Source organism: Etheostoma spectabile, chromosome 21 (assembly GCF_008692095.1).
Source record: "Etheostoma spectabile isolate EspeVRDwgs_2016 chromosome 21, UIUC_Espe_1.0, whole genome shotgun sequence".
In the NCBI taxonomy this organism is placed as follows: Eukaryota; Metazoa; Chordata; class Actinopteri; order Perciformes; family Percidae; genus Etheostoma; species Etheostoma spectabile.
In genome coordinates this window covers 13,861,258-13,887,528 of record NC_045753.1, presented here as the reverse complement: position 1 = coordinate 13,887,528, position 26,271 = coordinate 13,861,258, and the positions used below count along the sequence as shown (strand labels likewise).

Here is a 26,271-nt window from a genome sequence, read left to right as displayed (position 1 = left end):
AGCCATGAAAGCAGCAAACAAACGACCGTGCTCAACGGAGATAGATTCTACCCAGCCTAAAAAAATAACAAACCCCGGGTAAATATTGGAGATGTCTTTGAAAGATTGAGACAGTTTGGAGCCCAAAAGGATGCAGAGTTGGCCAATTTCCTCCGGAACAGACGAACATTTGTGTACTCACATTGAATTATTTAGCTATTACCTGAGTTTTTTACTTACTCGCAAAAACAATTGAGACACAGCCAGTGAAGTGGTCCCGATTGCTCCTGGCTAATGCCGCCATGCTAACCCTGCTAACTGCTAACATTACAGGAGGACCAGGCAAGCGGGCCATGGCTGTCTCCAACAGCGGTGAGGGGGCTGTATTTGGAAGAGAGGACCGTGAGTTAGCAGTGTGTTTAGCGAATGTTACCGTAATTCTAAGCCAATAAAGTGTGTGGGCGGAAAAGGACTGCGATGTTGTGGAATTTTTAGCGGTTCCTACCGTGATTCTAAGCCAAGGAAGTGGGTTTGTCAGTTGGGTACAGAGCTCCCTGTAAGCACAGGCTTGTTGCCAGCTTCTAACGTTAGCCACTCCGCTGTGTTGTGAAGTAATGTCTGGCTATGTGAGACAAGCGTCTAGCAACATTGTTGTGGTTGCTGTGGTCTCAGCCTGGCAACCAACAGGAACTTTGAGTCTGGGGAGGAGGGGGGCAGGGGAGACGACTCTCTCCAGTATTTTGAATTTGTGCTGCAGTGACTATTTTAAACACTAGCTCTCAGTATTACATATTGCACCTTTAATTGTCAGGTCAAGATGGTTGTTCAGTTTTCTTTTAAAACATCTCTAAAATGAGGGGTTTCATTCTTGGGCCGCACTTCAGAAGGTTTTCATATTTAATCATAGACTATTCAAACTCCATGCTGTCAAGGCTATTCCCTTAGCTGCGAGCATTTTATCTAACTCACCTGTATCTTTTCCTGTGTTTACTAGTTTTCTGTCAATTTTAGAGCTTCTTTGGTTTAATGGTCCCATGGCCTGAAAATTTCACTTTATGAGTGTGCCTTCCCCCAGCCTGCCTATGGTCCGCCAGTGGCTAGAAATGGCGATAGGTGTAAACCGAGCCCTGGGTATCCTGCTCTGCCTAATGGGCAGATCTGGAATCTTGTTCCTTAGGGTCATAAAGAGCAAGGTTACCTCCTCTTTCTTGCCCGCCCAGAGAATTTGGCCCTCCCATGAGAAAGAAAGAGACATCCAGTGGCAGTTGCCACCCTTCACCTTGCCCCCCCTCTCACCTCAATAGCTACAGACACAGAAATAGCATCCAAAAAGCACCATGCCATGGGACCTTTAAAGCCCAGGAGGCTTTACCAGTCAGAGTATCATAGTATTTCCTTTTCAGTCTTTTTAAATCTTCTTTAAAATTCTTTAAAAAGCATATGTTATTAAACCTACAGAAAAATGTATCCCCCATCTTTAGGTATGTTTTCTGTTGTATTTTATTGTGTTTTGTATTTCTATCACTTTATAAAAATGTGTTTCTTTTTTTCTTTTTGTTCTTTATTTTATTGGTGTTATGCAATAACCCACTTTGCACCACTTCATTGGGTTTACAGTTACAATGTTTAATTGTGGGAAAACTGGTCCTTTAGCACCACACAGGAGGTTGAACTTAATTAGTATGGTTATTTCTAGAGATGTTCCGATTGACTGACAAACTGTATAATAAAAGAAAGTTCTATGGCATTGTTTGTGTTTGTTCATTTTTAACAAAAAGTTTAACCTGAGCCAGACCGACAACAAAGATAGAAATCATCCCACATCCATACAGGAACAGAAGTATACAGCTGTTAAAACATAATCAAATACAGGATATGACACACTGGAATTGGATCGGTACTCTGTATTGGCCGATACGCAAGTTCAGGTCTCAGAATTGGTATCAGGAAGTAAAAAATGGTTTCAGGCCATATCTAGTATTTCGGTCTCTGTGTTGACTGTTCAGTTGATATGAGAACATAGTACAGCCGTATTGGTAATGTTGGGTGTTTTGGCTCTGATCTCATCACTCCCTGCAGCATGCACAGAGAGAGATTGGGGAGTGATGATGGCAGACATCTCTCTCCCAGAAGACTAGCATCAGAGCGTACAGGTGGATGCTGGGTGGAGGTGGGTCTGATTAAAAGCTAAGTGACACAGATACTTGCAGAGAGCAATGAAGCAGTGTCAACACTGGCAGAGCAGAATGAGAACGAAGATATTGGAGACTCCCCTTCCAAGACAAACAACAGCGTCAGTTTTTTATTCAAATGCCTAAAATGACCTGTGTTCTCAGAGAATTGGGATTCTTGACTGTCTAGAGCAAAGGAGGTAGTGGGGGGTTGTTAGGTCAAGATGGGTGGTTGGGTCAATTAAACCAACTAGCATTGTGAAATTTCACAGACTTAAGGGGAGACTTCTCCTCGCATCCTGTTTCCTTCCAACAGGGATTTATTTTTTAACCATGACGCGATCTTTCTGTAACCTACACCAAGTTTTTTTACCCAATCCATAATCTTTCTTTTAACATAGCTAAGTATAGTTAAATCTTTTCCTTACTTTAAGTAGTTGTTGTGTCTAAATCTAAGCAAAACCTGACCATAGCTCTGTCAGATTAGAAAATCAGTTAGAGTTATCAGTTGCATGTGCAATATCTATAAATCTATATCTATATATTCATGCACTGCTGCTACTTACATTCACAGTGTGCTTTATTTATGTTCACATTATACTACAACAGCATTTGTTCAATTCATCCATCCGTTTTAGCAACATCACTTTTTTAACCTAATCTTTCTGGTGAAAAGTTATGTGAGAAGGTGGGTGCCGCGCTCTCTGTTTCTGTGTAGTTAGCTGAAGCAAATCTCACAAATTAAAACATCATGTCTTGTTTGTTTTATTCGTACAAAACCTGAGGATTAAAAACTACAATTCACCGGTTACGGGGGTTATGAGCTTGTCTGACACATAACACTTTAGAGGTGCTGTGTGGGCAGATTATGTTACCTTTGGACAGAGCCAGGCTAGCTGTTTCCCCATGCTTTCGGTCTTTATGTTAAGCTAAGCTAGCAAGCTGCTGCTTGTGGCTGGTTGTAATATGAGAGTGGAGTCAATCCTCTTACCTGTGTACCTTAAATTGGTAATGTGCATTGGATATGTGTTGCAGAGAGCGGTGTATGAATGTAGCAGCACAATGTGAGTTGTCTGCTTGATCTTGCTTACAGGCTTAATTAACTAAATGTACAATCTGCTATTTTACAAAAAGCCATTGCAAAACAAGTTGCACAACTAACCCTAAAAATAGCCTGACCTCTAAAACAAAAGCAGAATTGTTAACTAGGAGGATGATTCACCAATTATGCCAAGACCTCGAGGAACCACCTTACCCAAAGTCCTTTGTCAAGCTGTTTTACACATGATTAGGGCTGCAACTAAAGATAATCTTCATAATGGAATAATCTATTGATGATTTTTCTGATTACCTGATTTCTAATTAGGATAATTTCTAATTATTATTATTCTTTTTTATTTATTATTTTTTTCCCCAACAAAGGAATTGTCTTAAAGAGGGGCTTAACATATTCAAAAACTCACCAAATTTATTGGTCGCATCAAGTCTGGTGAAGTCTGGTGCAGTACGTTTCACAAAACTTGGTACAAATATGTAGCAAGACGTTTATAAAACTCCATACCCTAAACACAACAGGAAGTTCGCCATTTTGAATTGAAAGTTCAAAAGTGGAGCGATTTTGGCCATTTCCACATGTCATACTTTAACAAACTCCTCCTAGAGATTTCATCCAATCAACTTCAAATTTGGTCTGTGCCATCTTAAGACGTTAAAGATGAAAAGTTATGAAAAGAAAACCTTTTCGTCAAAGGGCATGGCCGTGGCGGGGCGGCCATTTTGTGTGTTTTGCCATCAAAACAGGCAGTCAATGTAATTTGAGTGTACATTGTCCGATCCCTGACAACATATACACGCCGATACTGGCTCAAAGTCATAACGCCACCTAGTGGCAACAAGAAGTAGGCCTAAAAGTCAAGGTGCAATACTTTAACAATCTCCTCCTGGAGAGTTCATCAGATGAACTTCAGATTCAGTGTCTTTTTCATTTACTTTTCATTGGTGACAATTTTCAGTGTTGTACGCCAGTAACCCCGACGCGCGCAGATTAGCGAGGGCCCGTCCAACGCTGCTTGCAGCTTGAACTGTTCTTTGAAATGTTCGACAATTCTTCCAAATTAAAAAAAAAATTGTTTGTAGACTCTTGTGTACTTTTTCCGATCTGACGGCCATATAGGAAGGACAACAGGACTTGTCAGTGCAATGGTTCATGAGAACAGCCTGAACCAGTGCAGTGCCTGTCCAAAACATGTTTGTACAGGCCGATTTCTTGGCCTCCGATATTACTGTATGTAGTAGCTTTAATTAAGAATCTCTCATCTAAACCACTTCACACTGGACGCTGTGCTCCTTGGGTCCTGAGCAACACACCTGCCATGCCGTAGTTGTGTCTCCTGGCAATGCATTCTGTACGTCATTTGCCAAGAACTAGCTTTTCGGGACTAGACAATTAAGGGTTAAATCCGAAAAAAGTGACTTAAACAATGAATTGAGCTTCGAAATTGTAAATTTACTGTTGTTTAACTAATTGTTTCATTTCTACACACACCAACTTCACAAATTAATACTTTTCATTGAGTATGTCATAGAGCTGCAGATATTCATAGCAGGAGCTGTACATACAAAGGAACTGTTGACAACCTCAGAAGAACCAATCTGGTATCAGCACATGGTGTCGGTCCTCAACAAATACACATCTCACAAGAAACATAAATCCTCCTTAACAACACTCAAAATTGTAGAATTAATTATTTCCCAGCAAGCTTTACCCAGTAAACATACTTTTGTTTCTGGCTGAATCAATCTGAGATAATCTGTGGATCTGATCGGGCTGCTGGCCAGAGAACACGTGATCTCTACTGGCTGGTTTATGCACTGTCCAGCTGCTGAGCTAGACTGTTCTGTTGAAACATCTATCCCCTATTGTCTGTTTCCATTCATCAGAGTTATCACTGTATCTACTACACACATCCCATACAGATATAGACACCTCAGTCACACATCTCACATCTCAAACACTCTATTTTAACACTCGCCTGTATTTATAGCGCTGCGTTAAAAGGCCTGCCTAGTTAGCAACAAGAAGAAAACAGCTTTTATTAGGAGTGATGTTAACCTGCAAACGACAGCACTCTTTAAAATTATGAAACGCTTGTCGGACAATGTGAGTGAAAGAGGGGAGGAGAGCAAAGCAAAACTGTTGTTTTTTCTTTGCAAAATTACTGTCAAGTAAGTCATGAAGAGAAGGAAAAAAGTGAGAGGCAGTTTTCTCTCTCACACTCAGTATTACTCTCTACTTTCTCCTCTCAGCACACAGACACACACTTATGCATGTCAACACGATTCCAGTCAATGTTATTTAAAAACCATGTGTGATGAGTGAGAATTATAATGAAGGTTTTTATTTTTATTTTATTTCCCCTCCTGCTATTCAGTTTCCTCTCAGACAGACGATTGCCTTCACAATATGCACTTTGATCCGTGAATGAAGTGGACAGCACACAATTCCGAGAGCCACATATGGGTGTAGGACTTCCAGGTCCATTGTCATATTTGCATTGTCTTTTTGGCTTCACTGGCTTGTGTGTCTTCCCTGTCAATAATCCAGGGTAAATGTAATGTTTGGAGGCTTGACTCTATGGCAATTTTCATCATTGATTCACTCCGTGTAGAAAAAAATGCTTCAAATACATCACACATAAACATGCTATTTATTAGTTCAAGGCTAACTTCCAGTACACATATCCACAATCTCCAGCTTTATACAATCAGAATATATAAATTAGAATAAACTTTAGATAAAATAATCTAAACTCAAAGGTCCACTTACCAGCTTAAAATACAAAACTGTAAAATTGCACATCTTCCAGAAACTTTCAGAAGCAACTTGCAGAGTTTCGGTATTTACATCACACTTTTTATGCCGCTTGTGTTTTGTATAAATTGGCAAATGTGTTTTTTGTTTGTGTTTTTTATTATTATTTACAAACAGAGTAAAAGTTGGAACCAGTGAATGTAAAACATTATGATCATTGAAAATGTTTTTTTTTCCAATGAATATAAATTACAATTTATTCACAAAGTTGTGAAACTTGTGAAAAATCCTACATGTCCCATAACGCAAATGGATAGCATATAAGGGATTCACCTCTTCATTCATTCATTGGGTGAATGAATGAATTTGGCTTCCATTTCAACTGCGTAGTCGTTGGATGCGCAGCAAAGTCACCTGGGTCCGAATTACCCTAACCCTAACGTGGCAGTTGCCACATTGGTCGAACAAACACAGACTATGCAAACAGTCACAGTCAAATTCATGCAAAAAAATTGTATTGCATTCTGTCCAAACGTCATCTGTAAAATTTATGGAAATTCCCCTTAAATGGACTCATTGTTTCACCAAGATTATACCGACATTTGCTGTCAGGCTACTGGCTTGTGTGTTTTCTGTCAATATTCCAAAAATGAGATGCATGTTGGGTTATTGACTTTGTAAAAATGTATTCACACTGATAAACAAAGGCCAGAGCCTGAAGGCTTCAGACTGGAAGAACAATACTATTATTGGGATTCATTTTTGACCTGTTGATGCTGAAGGGAAAAAAGACAGGGATAGGAAATGAAACAGCAGAGGAATACAGTGAGGTGATTTAAGGGAAAGAAGGCAGGATACGTGACAGGATGAAGGTGAATAATACAGAGAAAATGGGAGCAAAAGTGGGCTGGGAGAGGAGGAGGGGTTGCTCTGAAGTGAGCGAGAGGGAGGAGAGGAAGGGAGGCAGACTTAATCTTCACACCATTATTGTCAAGACTCACATGCAGCCCCTCCTGTGATGGAGTGAGAGGAGATGGAAAGAGATAAAGAAAAGGTGGAGTTAAAGAAGAAATGGAAAGCAGGAATACTGGTGTGACAGCACCGGCAGATGAGTGGCAGTGCAACGGTGAGGGAGAGAGAGGAACTCTGGAGGGAAAAGAAAAAACAACAACAAATCAGTGCAACAGGATGAGGACCTGCTAGTGCACAGCCGGCCCAACCCCGCAGACCTGCCATCTGTCCCGCTGTTCTCTCAGCGTTACCGACGCTCCCACCACCAACCAACATCTGGATAACCTCCCCCATTTGGGAAAGAGGGCGAGGGGGGGCCAAAAAAATCCAAATCATATCCTCCACTCATCCTTTTTGATTATACAGGACCTAAGAAAGGAACATCATCACCTTGGGGATCCCCTTCTTCGGAGTACATCACCTCAGGGCTGATAACTGGACCGGAGGAGGGAAAAACTTTTGCTCCAAAGATGCAGAGGCGTGCACAGGACCCTTTCTTATCTGTCTGTGAGATTTTCTAACTTCCCATGGATCTGTTGTGTCTCTTACCCCTGAGTAGGGAGAGGGAAAAGGAGACAGAGGAGGTGGAGAGGGGGAGAAAGGAGGAGACGGCGGGGAAGCGTCACCGCCGCTGCTGCTGAAGTGTTACCGGCGTTTGTGCTTCCCGCTGAAGAGGCATTTTATCACTCTTCCTCCCCCCCTTTCGCTCCTCTCCTCATCCGACCAGCAGGGAGCCTGAGGGATACAGACAGGCAGCTAAACACAGTGGGTTTATGCACATATGCACACAAACACACACACACTTGCTGCTCTTCTAGGGGCTCCCGCACCTCTCATCTTCCATGCCCCTCCTCTACCCTCACTTTCCTTTTCCATTTTGATCTCCTGTCTTCACCTTCATGACCACTTGTAAATCTGACACGTACAGAAAAAGAGAAAAGTGAGAGAAGGGGCGATGAAACTATGGAGTTAAAAAAGAGAGATTTTTGGAATCACACACACCCGCTGTCACGTTGTGAAGTCCTCTAGGGTAGTGTGCAGACATCCAAAGCTACCAAACACGCACACAGTCACTGATAACTCACTCACACTCACTCTCACACAGAGGCTTGGTCTAGTTGCATACTCCTACAGGTGCTGAGAGAGGCAGGTGAAAACCACGTGAACAAAGAAAATAGAGAGAAAGACATTTGAAGGAAAGCAGCCTGGGAACGATGGAGCAGCAAGAGTTCAAGTTGGATGACAGCAGAAAGCACAGGTAAGTCTTAAGAAAGATGTTACCCATATATGCACACTCCCTCACACTCGTATTCTGTCACTTAATCTGATCCACTGTCAGGAATATATAAGTGTGATATTGCGCAATAGAGACAGAATAGATACCAGAACCAGAAGCTCAGTATAGACATACAGTTTGAGTGCAGTCATACTTTCAGGTTTTATAAGTGAAGAGTTTCCTCGAGAGAAATCGTCTGCTGACAGAAACAGCCAGTTCTTACTATAACAGAAACTAGTGTAAGAGGACACATTAGCATTTTTCACTCTGAGGTTTGGTGGTTGGCTGCCTCTATTGTGTGTGTAGTATGTGTGTGTGTGTGTGTGTGTGTGTGTGTGTGTGTGTGTATGTGTGTGTGTACAATCCTTCCATACCTACCTTCATGCTAACTCAATATGACATATGGATTATAGATGTTGTGGTTGCAGTGTTTTACTGTTGCATTGGTTATGTGGTAATTCTCATTGATTTGTCCCATAAATTGCATGTAGCAGCTCTCATTTTTCTCCATTAGTGACAGAAGCATTCCTTTCTAGTTTGCATACATCATGTAGCAGCAGCATCATGTCCAACAGTTTCTTTAGCTGCATAGTACAGTAACACAGTCACAGTAGCGTAGATCAGTGGTAGCCAACAGCCCAAAGGGTCCCAAGATAAATCAAAGGGTCCCAAGATGATTAGCGTCAGTAGAAGGAATAAAACATATTTATTTTGCACAAAATTATATTTATTTCCTTGTCTTCTTTGTCTAATTCTTTTGTTTTTGTGAATGTGAAATACTTGCTTCTGAAATCTTTTCCGAGGCTGCAAACTGCTTTTGTTTAAATATATCATAGACAAGTAGACAAGTGGTTCCCAACATGGGGCTTGGGTGTATGGGCTGAAAGATGTGTCAACAGAAACTGAATTTGAATCATTCATATTTGAATTTGAATTGTTAAACTTGAATATTTGCGTTGAAAAACTGAATCTGAATGGTACAGTTTGAAATTGAATTTATTCTTTTCGGAACTGAAATCCAATAAAATATGATCATCAATGAACATTCTACTCTCTATATATCTTCCCATTCAGTACTCACAATTCAAATTCAGTTCACCAAATTAAATTTCAAGTTACTGTGACAGACATTTGGGTACTTGAAGGATGAGGAAAGGGCGATCAAGTGCAGATCAATGTGTATCTTTTATTCAAGTTTAGCAATTCAAATTCAAATATAAAAAATGATTCAAATTCAACTTCTGTTGGCACATATTTGAGATGACAGGCAGTTGGATATTAACAGAAGTATTTCTTTTACTATATACAACTAGACTTTTGTCTGATTCTACTTTATATTTTTATAAATTCTGAGCTGTCAAGAATCCTTCAAAAACAAAACTGTAGCTGTTCCCAACTAATGTCACACTAAAAAGGGGGTTAAAAGTAGACTGTAATGTTTTTTAATGGTCAAGAGATAAAACTGTATGTGTGTGAACGTGTGACAAAATACATACTTGGATTAGTTCCTATATTTTTTGGTATGTGTGTCAGCAGATTGGGTGTATCTGAGATTTTGATTGCTTTACTTTTAACTAGCAGGGGGCCAAGCTGATCTAGAAATGCCCCCGTCCCATCAACTTCACTCATCTTGACTGATACGTCCGGCCTGCAACGATTTCCTGTAAAGCTGTCAGATCTTTATGTGTGAGAGCAGGAACCCACAGGGAGATGGGTTTGCAATGTTAGCAGTTAAAACCCCTAATTATGATGAATGTATGTGGCAGATGTTATGTGATATGTTTCATAATAAGCTCTGGGGTTATTATTATTGGGAGTTTGTATGTGAAAGGTTTAGTAGCTGTGCGTGTGTGCATATCAACTCGTCTTACACAATCCATCCATAGGGAGGAGAGATGGAGGGATGGATGGATAAAATTAGGAAAAGAAGGTTGAAGCAGTTGAGCTGGTTGACGTTGATGGAGTGTCTCCATGGTGTGTTTACTGTCATATGCATAACTGTTAATGTAACTGTTTTAATGATGACTTCAGGGAAGAGTGATGAAAGTGCTCCATTGAGTGGAGTCACATTAATCCAAAAGTGTACCGACATGTAATGGACCATTACCAATTTGTGAAGTGTTTGTAACCACATGTCCAAAAGCACTAGACAATGTAGCCCTGATGTATGCCTGTACTGGTATCTGAGGGAACCCACCCATTATACACATCTATTACCCATAAAGTTTGTTAATGAAAGAATGTTGAAAACAAAGGCAAACTCACCAAATGGGAGTATGAGGTCAATAAGCTGTAGCTTGATATTTTCATTTTATGTAATTTTATCCCATCTCTTAAAAAAAATCAGAAATGTAGGCGATGATTCAGAGGAGTGGAAGTGGAGTGAACAATAAAGTTAATGCTATAGTTTCTTAATTTCTTAAGATACGTTAACAAATCTAAAGGAAACACCAATGCTAAAAAATGCTTTAGTAAGCCTCCCAATATTTTCCTTGTTTTCCTTGCTACTTAGAGGCAGCACAAACAAGCTGTAAACACAACATTTACATAGCAAACAGTTGCTTAATAAAACATTCAGCTGATAAGGAGCAATATTGGCATGTGTCCTTTTCGCTTTGTTTTTGGTCTCCACCAACTCCTGTGGCAAATGTGTTAAATGGACTGCGTTTATATAGAACCTTTTAACCTTAACTGACAAAGCACTTTACAATTTGCCTCTCATTCACACACACAAACACAGATGGTGGCAATATCTGGAGCTTTAGTTGATAAATGTTCCGCTATATTCAGCAGCTAGTTGCTAACTTTGTTTGTCGGCTGTTTGGGACTGGTCAGGTGGTGTACAGTGGGTTTGATGATGCTGATCAGAGGGCTGAGAGTGAAGTAAAACAATGAGGTTTAATGAAACGCTCCATAGAGCTCAGTGAAACTGTAGAGTTGGTGGAAGCTGCCTGTGTGTTTGTCACTACGAGCGCCTCCTTTCACATATGTTATCATTTGATCCTATATCAATATGAAATTATTAATTAACCTAACCTGATTAATACTTTTACTCCACTACATTTATTTCAGAACTTCAGTTTATTTGATAACAAGTTATCTACTTGATGATGATCTACTTTGCAGATTATAGTACTACAAAACATAATCAACATGTTAATTATGATGTATTATTATCAGTTAAGATAAGATGTTCTTAAACCTGGGAAATTCAAAAGCTATCCAGCAATGTGTAGAGTAAATAAACCTTTAGCAAATGAAACACATGCAAGATGCAAAAATCAAGCATTAAATAGGGATTTTAAGTATCAGAATACTGGCATCAGAAAATGGAATCATTGCTGCAGAATACATTTTTACACTGGGATTTCTTGGACTGATCTCAAGTCTGCATAAATGAGGCTCTAGAGAATCCTGATGTTTCATGCAGCTGTCAGAGCACAGCTCTTGCGGTATGTTGATGAGAGGAAGGCTGTCTACTACATTAATACTAATTCAAGCTCCCTAATTAATACAATTAAATCAGGGTTGAAGGTGATTTAAAAAAAACAATAAAAAAACAAGGTCCATGTTGATAATTCTCTGGTGATGATGCTCATCCGATCAACTAGAGCCTCTCTGCTCATTTCCTCTTCACCCCCTGGGGACTCAGTATAGGGGACATCATTTCCCAGCTAAGTAGTTAAGTGACGGAATGTTCTGTACTGTATATATACTCTATGGCCGAGGAGGTATGTGGTACTTTAACAGAAATAAAGCATCAGTTGAACATGTGGTCCAACAGGTTGTCTCATCATATACATAACAGTATTGTTTATTACAGGCATACAGGATACTTGTGTAGGAATCATGTTGGTCTTTTTTGCCCTTTGTTATGGAAGAGCTGCAGGATAAATCATATCATTATGTCCTTTTTAGTCACCTGAAAGTGTAACTGTGCATTAATTCTGGACACACAAGCGATTGTGTTTAAACTCCCAAATTTTCTTTTTGGCTATAGAACACCTTTGTCAATGAATGCTGCAGGCTGCACGAGCAGAAGTTTAACAATCTAATGGAAGAATTATATTGCATTTTTAGAATGTTTTATTCGATAAATTATCAGAGGCTAAGAGGCTAGAAATATTAAATATTTTTCTTGAAGGAATAAAACTAAAAATGCAAGGACAAAATTGCATATCACTTGTTTGTTTTTGTCATTCAATAAATCCTCCAAAAATCTTCTTGGGAGCTGCATTAAAAGGTTTCTGACTTGGGTAGTAAGAGGGCACAGCAATAATGGAGGATAGATGCTGCTGGGGGATGGGGAAGGGTGACTGGCGACACACTCCTCTGATGTTACAGGTTTTTTTCCCCCATCATGTTTTCCAAATGTATCACTGCAGCTGCATGGTTAGTTTTCATTAACATTGTACAATGAATTTGGATGTGTGTAATCATAGCGATGCTGACGCAGGTACAGTCTGATGCGGCCCCAATAAGAGAGTGTATCCCACATGGCAGAGCTGCACTCCATCTGGAAGTCTCTATAATAATAGGAAACCTGTGCATGCACCACCACACTCACTTGCTCAATCTGCACACATGAATATCATTTTGGAAAGTAAGTGCACAGACACAACAGGATTTAAGGATTACACAATTTTTGATAGTATGAAGTCTGATGTTTTGTTGTTTTCCGTCTCTGGCTGCCAGTCAGTCGTCCTTTTTTTTTTTTTTAATTTATGTAATTTTAAAAATTCAGTTAAAAAGATGAGAACATAATCCTTGGATTCTTGTTGTGTGTTGGTGTGTAAATTTAGATGCACGTTGTCCCTCTTGTTTGCATGTATTCTGTGTTGTAATCATACTATAACTATAATATTGATGCTAATCTGGAGCTGACACACCCACTCTGTCAAACACACACACATACACACACCGATAATCTGAGGCCCCAATATGACATTTTTTCCCGGTAATTAGATTAAATGATCACTTGACCTACTCTGCAGTCAAATGATCCACCCAGTCAGCATTTGTGTCTTTTGCTGTTACTATTGTTTGCTAACGTCCTCCTGTTTACAAAAGTAACTTTTCCCCGCAACCCACAGGTCTGTAAGAGTTTTATACTTTGAGTTATATGATTACTTCTAAAATTACTTTTACTTTGTTAGTGTTTGTACAAATAACCATACTTGAAGATCATTGCTTTCCCCAAACCACTGTCATTTGTGTAGTACTGTTTGCAAAAGCAGGAAGCCTGAATTCTTTATTCTTTTTAGCCTGAGTTCCCTCTGGTTGTTTTAAAAAAAGAAGTCATTTTTAAAATAATTAGAATCAACAAAGTGTCCTTCATTTTTGGCATACCAGCATTGAAGAGTGTTACTTTATTTCAGCAGAAAGCATATTAAAAACAAAAACCTAGATGTAAAAAATTCCAAAATCTCCACATAATCTTTAAATACTCTTCCTCCAGATAGTAGACACTCAGAGTAACTACTTTCACTAATTAGTGCATATTTGCAGCTCGGTCATAAATCCACTTCAGAATATAAACATATTTTGATTAGCAGACTTTAATCATGTTCAACAACAGCATCTCACCACCCAAGAATATCTCTGATTACAATATTAATCTCCCTCTGTACCTCCCAGGTTGTAAAATTAGCTATAGGCACTGCTCTTGGTACCTTAAAGAGTGGGTGGAGGTTATTAATGTTACCTTATAGTTCTGCTTTAGCTGTACATAAAGGTTGAAACTTACAGTACTAATTGTTTGTCTGTTATTGCACAAATGGTTCAAAATACAATTTACTGCGGTTTGTCTTGAATCTGAAACTCTTAGAATCTGTTCCTTTTCTCCACCTAGCACATGTGCGTGTTGAGTTAATGGCTGCACTATGCTAACATCAAGACATAAAGATTCCTTAGAGAGAGAAAAGGTGATCTCAGTGAGTCAAAACAAGAAAGTCCAGGATTTACCCGGGGATCTGCATGAATCATAATTACGATTTTGAGATTGTTTTTTTGTGTCCCCTCCAATAAACCAACCAACATATGGAATCTTGAATCTAGAGCTAAAATGGCCAAATGTTAAAAATGTCACTATTTGCAGATGACACTGCTCAATATATTGCTATTACAGAATTCAGTTTTATAAGAGGAAAATGTGAAAACATCATTTATGTTTTGCAAACCCAAATATTGTCAACAAAATGTCTTTTAAATGTGGAAACTAACATCATCCACAAAACATAAATACTTAACAACAACAACAACAACACAAACAACAACACATGTCTGTGAAGTAATACTTAATAAAGGCACCTCCATGTCCATTATAACCCTTCATAAATTAAAGGTTAATCTATCAGAAGCATTTAATAACATCAGAGATGAATTGTCTTTCAAAAGTTCAAACTATATTTATTTATAAGGGCACCTACAGCCCAGGAGCTGAAAACATTATTAAGATGAATGATTGATATGCCGGGAGCATGGCGGTGAGAGGTGGGACACATTTAACCCAGTATTGCTTTGAAAGCAGCTTTGAATCAAAACTGGGAGGTGTTGTTAATTATCAAGGTGGTCTCTGATGGCCCCAGATGAGACCGACACTCCATATAAAACCTGTACCAAATTTGTGTTAGATCTTCATTTGCTATAAGAAAACCCACCCCCCTTTATCAAAGATCCAAAGGTATTGATTCAATAAGGAAGAGCTTCAAACAGCTAACATTTAAATGAAAAATGCAAATGTTGAGTCCTGTGAGCTGTGTGGTGTGTGGATTAAAGTAGTGTACCATTTTTAGATTAGGGTTACTGAGACATTAAACCATATATACACAGTATATATATATATATATATATATATATATATATATATATATATATATATATATATATATATATATATATATATATATATCCTTCCCATCCAGAACCAATGCTACCACATCTTTAAATTACTATTAGTATTGGTCCTTTTGGTGCCTTATCCCCGTTTTGTCTGGTAAATTTATCTTACTGTAAAGACTGCTAAAAGCAAAGTGGGGTGGGGGGCACCGGTAATGCTAATGGAGGTGTAATGTTACAGATGCCAGCTGTTCTGACTCGGGTGCCTGTGTCTGTTTCCCGATGGTTCAGTAAACTGCCGTTAGCGTCCTTAGCACCAGGTTTAAGTGCTGACCGGGCTGGCTGGCTGGGGGATGTGAATGTGTCCACAGGCCGGCGCTGTAATGATAGTGGATGGTTGCTTGCAGGCTGGGGGCTGACTGACTGGGACTGTTGTAATCTCTCATCCCAACTGAAGCCTTGCAGCGCAGGGAGAAGGAGGCAGACAGACAGGGGTGTGCTTGCTGGTTAAATTACCATTAGATTAGTTGTCTATCCATACAGTTAACGTTAATGATGAATTCATGGTAGCCCAGAGTTATGAACCGTGGTCAAAACAATCATGCAAAAAATTACTGAGCGTGTTGAACAATGTTGTATTCTTATGTTACCCACCAAGAATTAGCTAGCGTTATAGACATAGCCTTAGCTACTTGCTTGTCAACCAGCACATTTACAGAAGGCACCAAAGCACTTTTCCTCTTTATTCCCCCTACAGGTTGGAAGCGGAATTGTCTATTACTGTTACCATCACCATTATTCTTATGTCTCATTCGAATGAGTTAATGAACCACTGAAACGATTTTGGAAACCTTGTTTTAAGGTACAAAATAATCTTTGGTTGGATCAATAGGCATTGAAACAATCAGTATCAATGAATAAGGTTTCTGTTGCATTACTGGGTTGCAAAGTGGGATGTAATCAATGACAAAACAATGCCATGTGGCAGAAAAAAAGTTGTATTATGTTCACAAAGTATAACTTGATGGTGTTTAAGGCGATACCAATCTTGTGTTCCATTCCTTGAAGTTTGATCAAAACTAACAGTTATACAATTGTTTTTTTTTAACAACATCTGCACATGCAGTGAAATTCAAATGTAAATCACCAAAACTGTACTTTTACATTTTAACTGGCCATACTAGTTTACAGATTTCAGCAGCAGTCAGTGTATTGCTGTGGCTATGCCAATGACATCACACCACTTGGTGAGAGGCTAGGTGAGGTAACGTCATGCAATGTAATCCCAGAGAGGAGGGTCGAGGACCTGTGTAAAAGTTTGGATATATCGCTTGCAGTCTGTGTGTGTTTGTGCTGAATCAGAGATGTCCAGAGATGAAGAGGTGATTACAGTAATGACACTGGGGACTGGATTATGGAGGATTACATGCACGGATACTTGCACACACTGACATACCCACACACACAGTTTAACACATGATTCAAAATGCAGGGCTTATACTGTCATATACAAGGGTCAGAGTGAGAGACCAGAAGGGAGATATAAGGGTATAGATGGACTGTGATGAATTATGTCAAAAACATCATATGAGGAAAGCATCTTGTGTTTGACTGTTGCTCTCTTTCCTTTCATTCCTTCATCCTCTCTCACACTTTTTCTACTCATCCTTTCCAGGCAGTAGGCCACCAACATGGCCCTTCCCAGGGGACATCCTCCTCCCTCTCCTTGGCTTCCTTTCTTCCTCCTGCTCCTCATCTCCTCCCCGCTCCCCTTGCATGCCCGGCCACTCCTCCTCCACCCGTCCATCAACGTGGCGGTGGTGTTCAGTGGCTCCAGCTACCAGAATGAGGTCAGAGGTCGTCTCAGCGGGGAAAACTTTGTCGACCTGCCCATTGTGGTCAGCCCAGTGACCGTGCTGGTCAATGACACCAACCCCCGTGACCTGCTGACACGCCTCTGCGATACCATGGCAATGGAGAAGCTGCATGGCGTAGTGTTTGAGGATGATGTGGGCTCTGGTGTAGACACTCAGGTGATTTATGCGTTTTTAGGCTTTCTGACAAAACATCCTCTCCAGAGTCACGGTGTTCAGTCACCCACATCCGTGTATTCTAAAGCTGCACAAGGCAACATGTTTATGTAAAAAAGCACCTGTCCTGTCGGCTTAAATCATAAAGTGGGTTGCAAAAAATAACTAATTGAGATGCCAAGCATGTACATCTTTGCTCAAATTAAATTATTGTGTTGGTATGTTTTTTGATTGTAAAGGGAGAAATCCCTTTCAAAATTCACCAAATCGTGAAAGCAAAATTTAGATTTAAATTAATTTAGAATCTAATTGAATTTTAGGTAACTGTACAACCTGATTACAATAGTGCACTATTAAACTAAAACAATAAAAGTAGTGCTGCATCATCTCTGGTGCTAACAAACTTTCTTTTAGCAATCATTTTATCTGTTTTTTTTGTTTTCAGGTGGCAGAAGTGGCACAGATCCTGGACTTCCTCTCCACTCAGACAGCTCTGCCAATCGTAGGCATCAGTGGCGGCTCTGCAGTTGTCATACCATACAAGGTACTGTCAAAATAATGAGCAATCACTTCAGCATTGGTCAATCACAACACTAGAGATTGAACTGGGGCTGCGTTCTTGTTATGCCACAGTAATTACACCAACAAAAATGCATTTTGTGTCCCAGAGGTGTTGATGTAACATCTCATAAACAGCATAATAAGCTATTTAGGAATCAAGATTCTAGTAATAAAATGAGCAACAACCTGTAAAACAACAAAGTAGGTCAGAGCGGTGAAACCCACTTTGTTGAGCAATTTGCTGCATGCAAATATTTGGCTATGAGCAATGCAGAATGGTAAATTATCAGCGATGACTGCAGCCATCAACCCTCATCAGCTCCTCTAATCCCTGGCTAGGAAAAGTCTAAGTTGTGGGAAGGGAAATTTTGCGAGGGGAGACAAGTGCTGTGGACGACATACGCCTCAATCAATCATCCTGGCGCACTTTAAGAGCAGCAGGTTTTTCCTGCTATGATTTAGCATGTATCTCATTGATGAACAGAGATGGAGAGCTGTGAGTTGTGTAGTTAGATTGTAAAGAGGAGATTGATGATATCAGACAGATTCTTAATGTATACTTTCTCTCTACTTTTGAGTAGGCCTGCTTTATCCCTTCTTCTTCTCACGCTCCATGCTTTCCGCCTGTCTTCCCATCCTTCCTTTAATTGCTTAACTGCCATCATCAACACCTTGTATTTATAGAGCCGACTCTCACACATAAAAACACACATGCAAATGAACACCCTCACATATTAGAGCACATTCCTACACGTATCCACCAGAGTAAGCATCCAAAACAAGCTGCAATTTGTAGCATGTGGTTGCTAGTGTTGGATTTTACCCCCCGGCAACATTTTGTAAACCAAAGCGTGGTTAATTTATCACTTCCTGTTAATCAAAAGGTATCTGCAGATGTCACGTCATAGATGGGTATTAAACAGGAGGAGTTGTAGCGGCAGGAGGGTGATAGATATGCTGTATTTTCGTGAAGGAGCAGGAAAGGCAGAGTGAGTGAGAAAGAGACAGACAGATGAGAAAGACGCTTCGATGGAGCTTGGCTGACAGCTGCCTGAAGGCAGTGTTTTACTGTCTCCCTTCTCTCTTTCATGAGTGAAATAGTCATAGTCTTGTTTCTCCACTTATTCCTTTTTCTTTCCTTTACCACTTTTGTTTTCCTACTCTCTGTCCATTTTTCACCTTGTTTCATTTCCCCCTCCTTTCCATATTTGCAACAAAACAAGCCTATCTATTTAATAAAAAGAAAAGAAGAAAAGAGAAAAAGTCTCTCTATTCCTCCAGTTCCACCATCTTTCCCTCCATCACCTTTACTCTTTGACACATTTCAGTCCAGTTTTTTGGGGCTTTGTTGTGGGCTGGCTGAATCCATTAAGGCTGTGGCCAGAAGGGAGAGGCCTGTTCCCTTCTCTGCTCTTTCTGAGCTCCAAGACCCCATTAAACTGTTAATTAGACCCTTAAGGAGGCGGAGGCCTCCCACAGCTCTCAGCATTCACGCAAATATCCAAACCATTCAGTCTTCTTTCCTTTATTTTTCGTTTTTTCTGCTTTGCATAACCTCCCTCTTCCCCCTACCAGTCACTGCTTCATCTTAAAATTGGCAAGGAGGTTTTCGTATTTACCCCAGAAGTGCTTTTGGCAGTTCTTCCAATGTGAAAAATCTCTGAGCCTCCAAAATATATGGGGCAAAGTTTGTCAGACATCAACAATCTCTGGTTTGTAATTTCCATCGCAGCAGGTTCTGTCTGAGTATGTATAGGTTCCATGACATGGTGCTTTTTCATGGTGCTTTTTGGTTGCTTTTATATAGACCTTAGTGGTTCCCTAATGTAATCTATTGGAAGTCTCTTTCCCGAAATTCAGCCTTGGTGCAGAATTACAGCCACCAGAGCCAGTCCCACAATGAGTTTCCTTAGGACGTGACATTTCTGTGTCTGTAGTTATTGAGAAGGGTAGGGGAGGGAGGTGGGGGGGGGGGCGGTGGCCTTGACCAACTGCCACTTTGCTCGTTTGAAAGCCATGACTTCACTCTCTAATGTGTGGGCCAAATTCTCTGGGAGGGCAAAGCAGAGAAAGGGGAGGTAACCTTGCTCCTTATGACCTCATAAGGAGCAAGATTCCAGATCCGAGCGTTCATTTTCTAAGAGAGGATGTACAGGGCTTGGTTTACACCTCTCGCCATTTCTAGCCACTGGGGGACCACAGGCAGGCTGGGGCAACTTGTTTTAGTGTTAAAAAACCTCATAAAGGGAAATTTTCGTGACATGGGACCTTAATACTCTCTGCTTGACAGCGTCAAAAGACAAACACACAGACGGGACTTTATCTCTCATGTTGAGCGACTGTTTGACGAACCCAAAGTGTTGAGTGACAGTTCTCTATATAGCACAACGAGTACCAGCACTCTCCTCTGAGGCCTGCCTGTTGAAGGCCTCATTCAGCCCTTTTCTTCACACTCCCCCTCGGGCTCTTTCTCTCTCTTATACACTCCTTTGTTGTCATTAGTGAGAAAAAAGCTTGTCAGAGGTGTCTGGCATAATGGGACAGGTGGATTGGATGGAGAAAGACATATGTGTGAGTGCATGATTCTCTTCAGGGATAAAAGAGCTCAATAGTGCTTGATTATCAATAGCCTGATGACGATGAATATCTTTGATGGCGGGTTTGAAAAGAAGCAGCACCCGCCCGAACCTCCTATTTATAGGTCCTGTCTCAGTGATCTCTCTATTGCAAACAACAAGGAAGGACGGAATGAAACAAAGATGAAAAGATTGAAGGGAGGAGAGGAAGTGTGTCTTTTGGCAGATGCCGCACACACATCTAGTGAAGGCGAAGAGGAGGAAATGAGGGAGCGTGAGGAACGTCATTTTGCCTATAAAAAAATAAATCAAAAAGGTATTTATTTGTGAACCATTTTAAGATTCCAGAATGTATGAATACAGCCACAGACAGGCTCCGGAAGTTGGAAAGCCTTGGTCATGGATATCTGTACCATATTTCATGGCAGTGAAACAGTTGGACGACCGACATTGCCATTGAAAGAAAATAATAAATAAATAAGCAATAAATAGCAATAAATAAAAAAAACACACATACAGTTATACATAGTTGGACGTCCCCATCAGGATCACCAAAACCATTAAAAAGTAAACAATGAAAAACCATTAGACAACCCGTCACATGCAATTAACAGCCCAAATTGTACACTACTTAGAATAAAAGATCTCACACACGTTAGTGCCATTTCTATGGAGGTAAAACCTGCATTTTGATGGAAGCTAATTTAACTCACTGTGTAAAGGTTGCTAAGAGTCCAATAAAATGTAGCTATGACTTGATATGAGTGGCAAAAATCATTTGGACAGCCACCAGTGACTTTGTGATACAACCCTTTCAAAACACACTGGACTATCTCAAAACCCATTATTGCCAAGCTTAATTACAGCTGAGATTTTGAAAAGGCGGCATTTTGTAGATAAATGATTTTCACAGGACATATAAAATGATATATTTGCTTTTCTAAAACCAGTCTGTTTAAGTATTTAAAGGTGAAGTAAAAAACACTGCATGTGAAATATTTTGGGAGAGAATAGATGATTCAACTAGAGATGACAACTTGTACCTATTATTGAGATAAGAGTAAATCTGTGTTCAAGGAAATACATGAATGTTTGATCACTCACCAACCAATTTTTTGTTCATTACATTTACAAACATCAAATAATGAGTGATTGTGCTTGTAAACCATGATTAAGTCTGGAATAAACAAAGCCAACAGCTTTATGTGTTTGCCAGTAAACAGGAACAAAAGTGCCTTTTAAGTTTGCACATGATGGATTTTTGAAGCAAAGAAACTGTTGAGGTTGAGTATTTGAGTGTATAACATCATTTATTACAATTTGAAGCTGTCAGTCGAAGATTATGTTCCAGGAGTTACAGTCTCAGTCCTGGCTGCAGTCTAAGGTCACACTCTGTTTGTGATATTGGACCAAAGTGATCCAAAGACGTGTCTCATTGGACCACGGTTTCTTTTTTTGGGGTTTGTTTCTGTGGCCAGACTAGTCTTGCATTGCCAGACCTGCCTCCACAGTGCTGCGAGGGAGGGTCTGTCAAGTCCACACAGCATTCCGGGATGGGAGAAAAATGTGCTCTGGTTTATTGGCATTTCTTTAAACCAATCACCATTGTCGTGGGCGGCTATGCACGGAGCCACTGCAAAATAGCCTCGGGAAGGAACATAAAAACTCTGATTGGACAGATAGTCTAGCTATCTGTCGAGATTTACGGTGAAGAGATCTGAGGAGCAGTTAACCATACCATACTCCTCATAAATAGACCGGAGTTTAAAATTCTAACACAAAGAAAGCGAAAAAGAAACGGACATCGGCGAAAAGACATGCATTCGGCAGACTTTCCTGCGGCACCGGAGCAATCATGGAATTGGAACGTCGTGGACATAGACTATGGCCAGATTGACCTGCTTTCTCCATTTGTCATTCTGTACTTCTGTCTCCTCCCTCTGCCCCCTCTTTTCTGTCTCTCTTGGCTTCATGGTCCAGAAACCAGCAACTCCATAAACAGGTCATGAGAAGCCCAGATTCACTGCACAGTTTTCCCACTGGAAACATATTTTATCGCAGGGAATGAAAGCAAGTTAAGGGCCAGGCCTCCTACAAGCTTCACAGCATTGGTGGCCTAATAATTTTAATAAGGTAGTCAGTCAAACTACTAATGCTAAAGTGTCGAGTGTCAAAACAGTAGATTGTTAGTGGAGTGTTTGATTTCATATCCAGGGGGATGTTTCCCTCCATGGTTGAACCACTTTTGCCAACATATTGAGGACACAAAATGTTTAATTTACCACAATAGAGCAAAATTATCTGTTGTACATGTTAGAAATGCATGTACCAACACTACAAATGGGACTGTCTATTTAAAGGGTCAGTTCACCCAATTGCAAAAAATGATTATAAGGACAAACTAAAGTGTGACTGCACAGAACTAAATGTGTTAACTTAATAAAACCTAATGCACAGCCAAGAATACTAAATATACTGAGTATAATGTGTGAAACAAATGCTTAGTGGCATAACTTATCTTATTTCTAATGTCTGTGCAAAACTCAGTGAAGAGAAAATGAACTATTAAATCTAAAATATAACCGAAAACTAAATTGTGCAGGAGGGTTTCTGACATTTAAATCTGCAGAGTGGCAACTGGTGTGGCTATCGCAGGTCCAATACTTTGGTTTATGAATTCATAATTGTTTATCTAACGACATTCCCATCAACCTAATCTGTACCATGTGTTTAGTGCAAATAAGCAAATGTCTAATTAGCATGCTAACACACCAAACTAAGACAATGAACATGGTAACCACTGTACCTGCTAAACAGCAGCATGGTAATTTTGAGCTGTTAGCATTTTACGCTAAATTCCACTGTGCCTCAGTGGTGTAAAGCTTGTCAAGATTTGAAGTAAAATTAAACCTCTTCCTGCAGTCCACCCTCTCCCCTCTCTGTTGCAAGGGCATATGCATGCGTAGAACAGCCAATAGGAACACTCTCCTACTCTCTTAAATGACATGTGATCAGCCAAAATCTCCAGTCATAGGATTTTCTAAATCCTGAAAACAGAGCCAAGAGGAGTGTCAAGATTGAAGACTGAAGAGAAGGGAAGTGTTGTCAAAACAACACAAAGAAACACTCAAACAAACTAAAAAGGAAAAAAAATTTAATTTAGGCAAAATACCCTCAAACAAACAAAACCACACCCTCTCTGCAAGCTGCCCGTTTCTGCTCTCGCATCCCCTCTTCTCAAGCCCTTTTAACCCAACTTAGCCCAATTGGCACCTACCACCTGTACAGGTGGGAGGAGGGTGAGCCAAACTGAAGAAAAAAACACTTGAATGTGGAAAATACCATACAATGTAGATAAATGTGATTGGCAACTTTCCTATATATATATATATATATATATACAAATCCTTATACAACCAGAAGCACCAACATAATTTAAAATATCAATTGCTGCAAAAACAGTTTTACCTATTGCTCCACACTTAAGGATTGCCCAGCCCCTCCCTACAGAAAGGACCTAATGAGGCAAACCTGCATGCACTCTCCTCAATTAAGCTAGTGAACGTCTGATCTTTGACGTCATATAGGTTGAATACAAGTTTGTTGAAGGGCCCCTTTAAAATTTAAAGCAACACTAAGTAACTTTTCCCTCTTTGGTCCTCCTACAGGTTGTCTGTGGACAACTACAGCCATGTGAGCTGTAGTTCCAATGAGACAATCTGCAGGGGGACCCGAAAGCGAAAAGTTGCATAGTGTTGCTTTAATGTAGAAATACAGTAGTGTAGAAGTAATTACATTAAAAATGGTTTTAGTGTAATCAAAAGTAAAAATAATCAAATCACTAGGCAGCATAGCCCCTTTCAGTATATACTGTACAGTATTCATATTATTGGATTATTACTGTTGATTGAGATCATGTTTAAGTACTTTACATACTACTGCTGGCTTAGTATTCAAAACCTTGATGTGCAAAGTAACCACAGCTGTCAGAAATGTAGTGGAGAAAAAAAAGTACAATATTTACCACTAAAATGTGATGGAGTAGAAGTATTACATAGCAGAAAAAAAGGTAATAATGAAACCAAAGCTTGAGAAGATGTACTTTCCACCCCTGGAGATGGAAGCTTCCATGTGAATACGCTTAATGAAGAAAGAATGACATGTACTCTACATGTGTAGATGTATTGGGTCCATATGATTTGAGTGAGCATTTGTGTGTGCGAGCAACCCAGACCGGTCTCTCCGCTGACGGGGGAGGTACAGCTTAAAGCTCTCCCTGTGGGAGGAGATGAGTGTGTGAGCAACCACCATGTCCACCGTCCTTCTGTCACATTACCATACGCTCCTGCAGTAGGACTGCTAATTACGTCTGTATGTGACAGCCGCGCTGCCAAGGTGGTACGAACAAGACGACTGGGAAGTGGAGAGGGGGGGAGGGTGAACTCTGTCTTCTCGTGTGAGCGTGTGAGTTGGACAAGGAAAAGAAGGTCATTTTGTTGTAAAACTTGCGCGATTTCACTGTGGAAGGGGAGACTGGATGTCTTTCATCACATTTGCGTCATGAATTTGTTTGATTTTTCCAACTTAAGATGCTGCTAATTGGAAGATGACTTGATGAACACTTATTGACCCAAGGGAGGTCACTACATTGTTTGTGTGTTTCATAGCTCAGACAAAACTCATTGGATTTTAATTACACTTCTTCACATGTGCACCTCACCTTTCCTCTGTCATATCACATGAAATGGGACACTATAGTTAACAAGGGCTACCAATCTAGAGACATTTTTTATTTATTCAGTGACAGCCTGCCATGGTTGTGCAATGCTATTTATATAGCTTTTCTGGTGCAAAGCCCAGTCAGTGGTCTGACTTTCAGCCTCCAGAGGTGAGTCTCAAAACAAAACTGGTAAAATTGAGTGAAGGAGAGTCTAGTTGTGATATTCCTGTGGTATTCCTCGGGCTGCACAGCTCTCTTGGGCTTTGCAAAGCCTCTGAGGTGTGGGAGAGAGGGAAGAGTAACAGGAAGGAAATATGACAGTTAGTCACCTCTGAGACGAGAACAGACTGAGAAGATCTGAGACGTGGTCCCAAATGGGACTTGGTAGTTTAGCACTAGCTGCTCTCTCTCTGTGTCCCTCTGTGTCTCTCACTCCCCATGCATATGTTTCACTGTATTTTAAGAGTCCCCAGACTTCCTGTCCCTACTAAGTGTAGGATGCTGCTGTACAGTTTACAGATATAAAAAAGATCCCACATTACCCTGATATTTGCCTTCTTGCAGCAACTCTTATTGAATCAAATTCAGAATATTACTACTTGTATTAAAGCCCTGCATGGTATTGCACCTGCTTACAACACAGGTCCACTTAAGCCCTGCAGCACTTAAATCTTCCATCCACGCTCTTTTAATACACAGTCCCATCTAAAAAAAAGAAGGCAGGGACGGGGCGTCCAGACTGTGGAACAATTTCATTTAAATTTGTAAACTTTTAGTTTCTAGTTTGGTGGTTAGTTCCCTCCTGAATGCAGTTGTTTGTGTGTCCTGTGCATCCATCTGGCCATGAAACATTTTGGAAATTTGGAGGCCAAAAACTGCCCAGACCTGTGAACGTAAACTAGGCTGAATTTGGTTGACGAATGAAGATTTTTCCAAAATACAACTAGTAGGCAATTTTTAACAGATCCGAGACAAAACTGACAGAAGGGCACATTTACAAATCCATCTGCTACATCAGCACCATGGACAGCGCCAAGAATTTAAGAACACATAGCACAGTACATAGCATAGCATGGCACAGTTTTACAATAGCCGGAGCCAAGCTGGCATGCGCAAAAGTGACGTCACACCCAGCATTGCTATTTCCACAGAGTAGAAGAAGAAGAAAAAGGTAAACAACGGCAGAACTGGCTACAGCATTGCCGTCAATGCTTTGATTTGATTCAATGACCTACTTTGTCACATGAAGCCTTTCATTCACCATAAAAGAAGTTATCTTAACCCAGTAAGTTTACAAGA

General features: G+C 40.2%; 1 protein-coding gene across 2 annotated transcripts in view; it reads left to right on the top strand.

Annotated features, from left to right (window-relative positions):
- The first annotated feature begins 6,939 nt into the window (after window positions 1-6,939).
- Window positions 6,940-26,271, top strand: part of LOC116671409 (glutamate receptor ionotropic, NMDA 2C) — a 52,005-nt gene continuing 32,673 nt past the window's right edge. Inside the window, exons 1-3 of one of the 2 annotated variants that reach the window (XM_032502643.1) lie at window positions 6,940-8,230; window positions 16,761-17,118; window positions 17,561-17,659. In XM_032502643.1, coding sequence (XP_032358534.1) covers window positions 16,777-17,118; window positions 17,561-17,659 — 441 coding nt within the window. In that variant the 5' untranslated portion in view covers window positions 6,940-8,230; window positions 16,761-16,776. The remainder of the gene's footprint in view (window positions 8,231-16,760; window positions 17,119-17,560; window positions 17,660-26,271) is intronic. The other variant, XM_032502644.1, reaches the window with a different exon arrangement.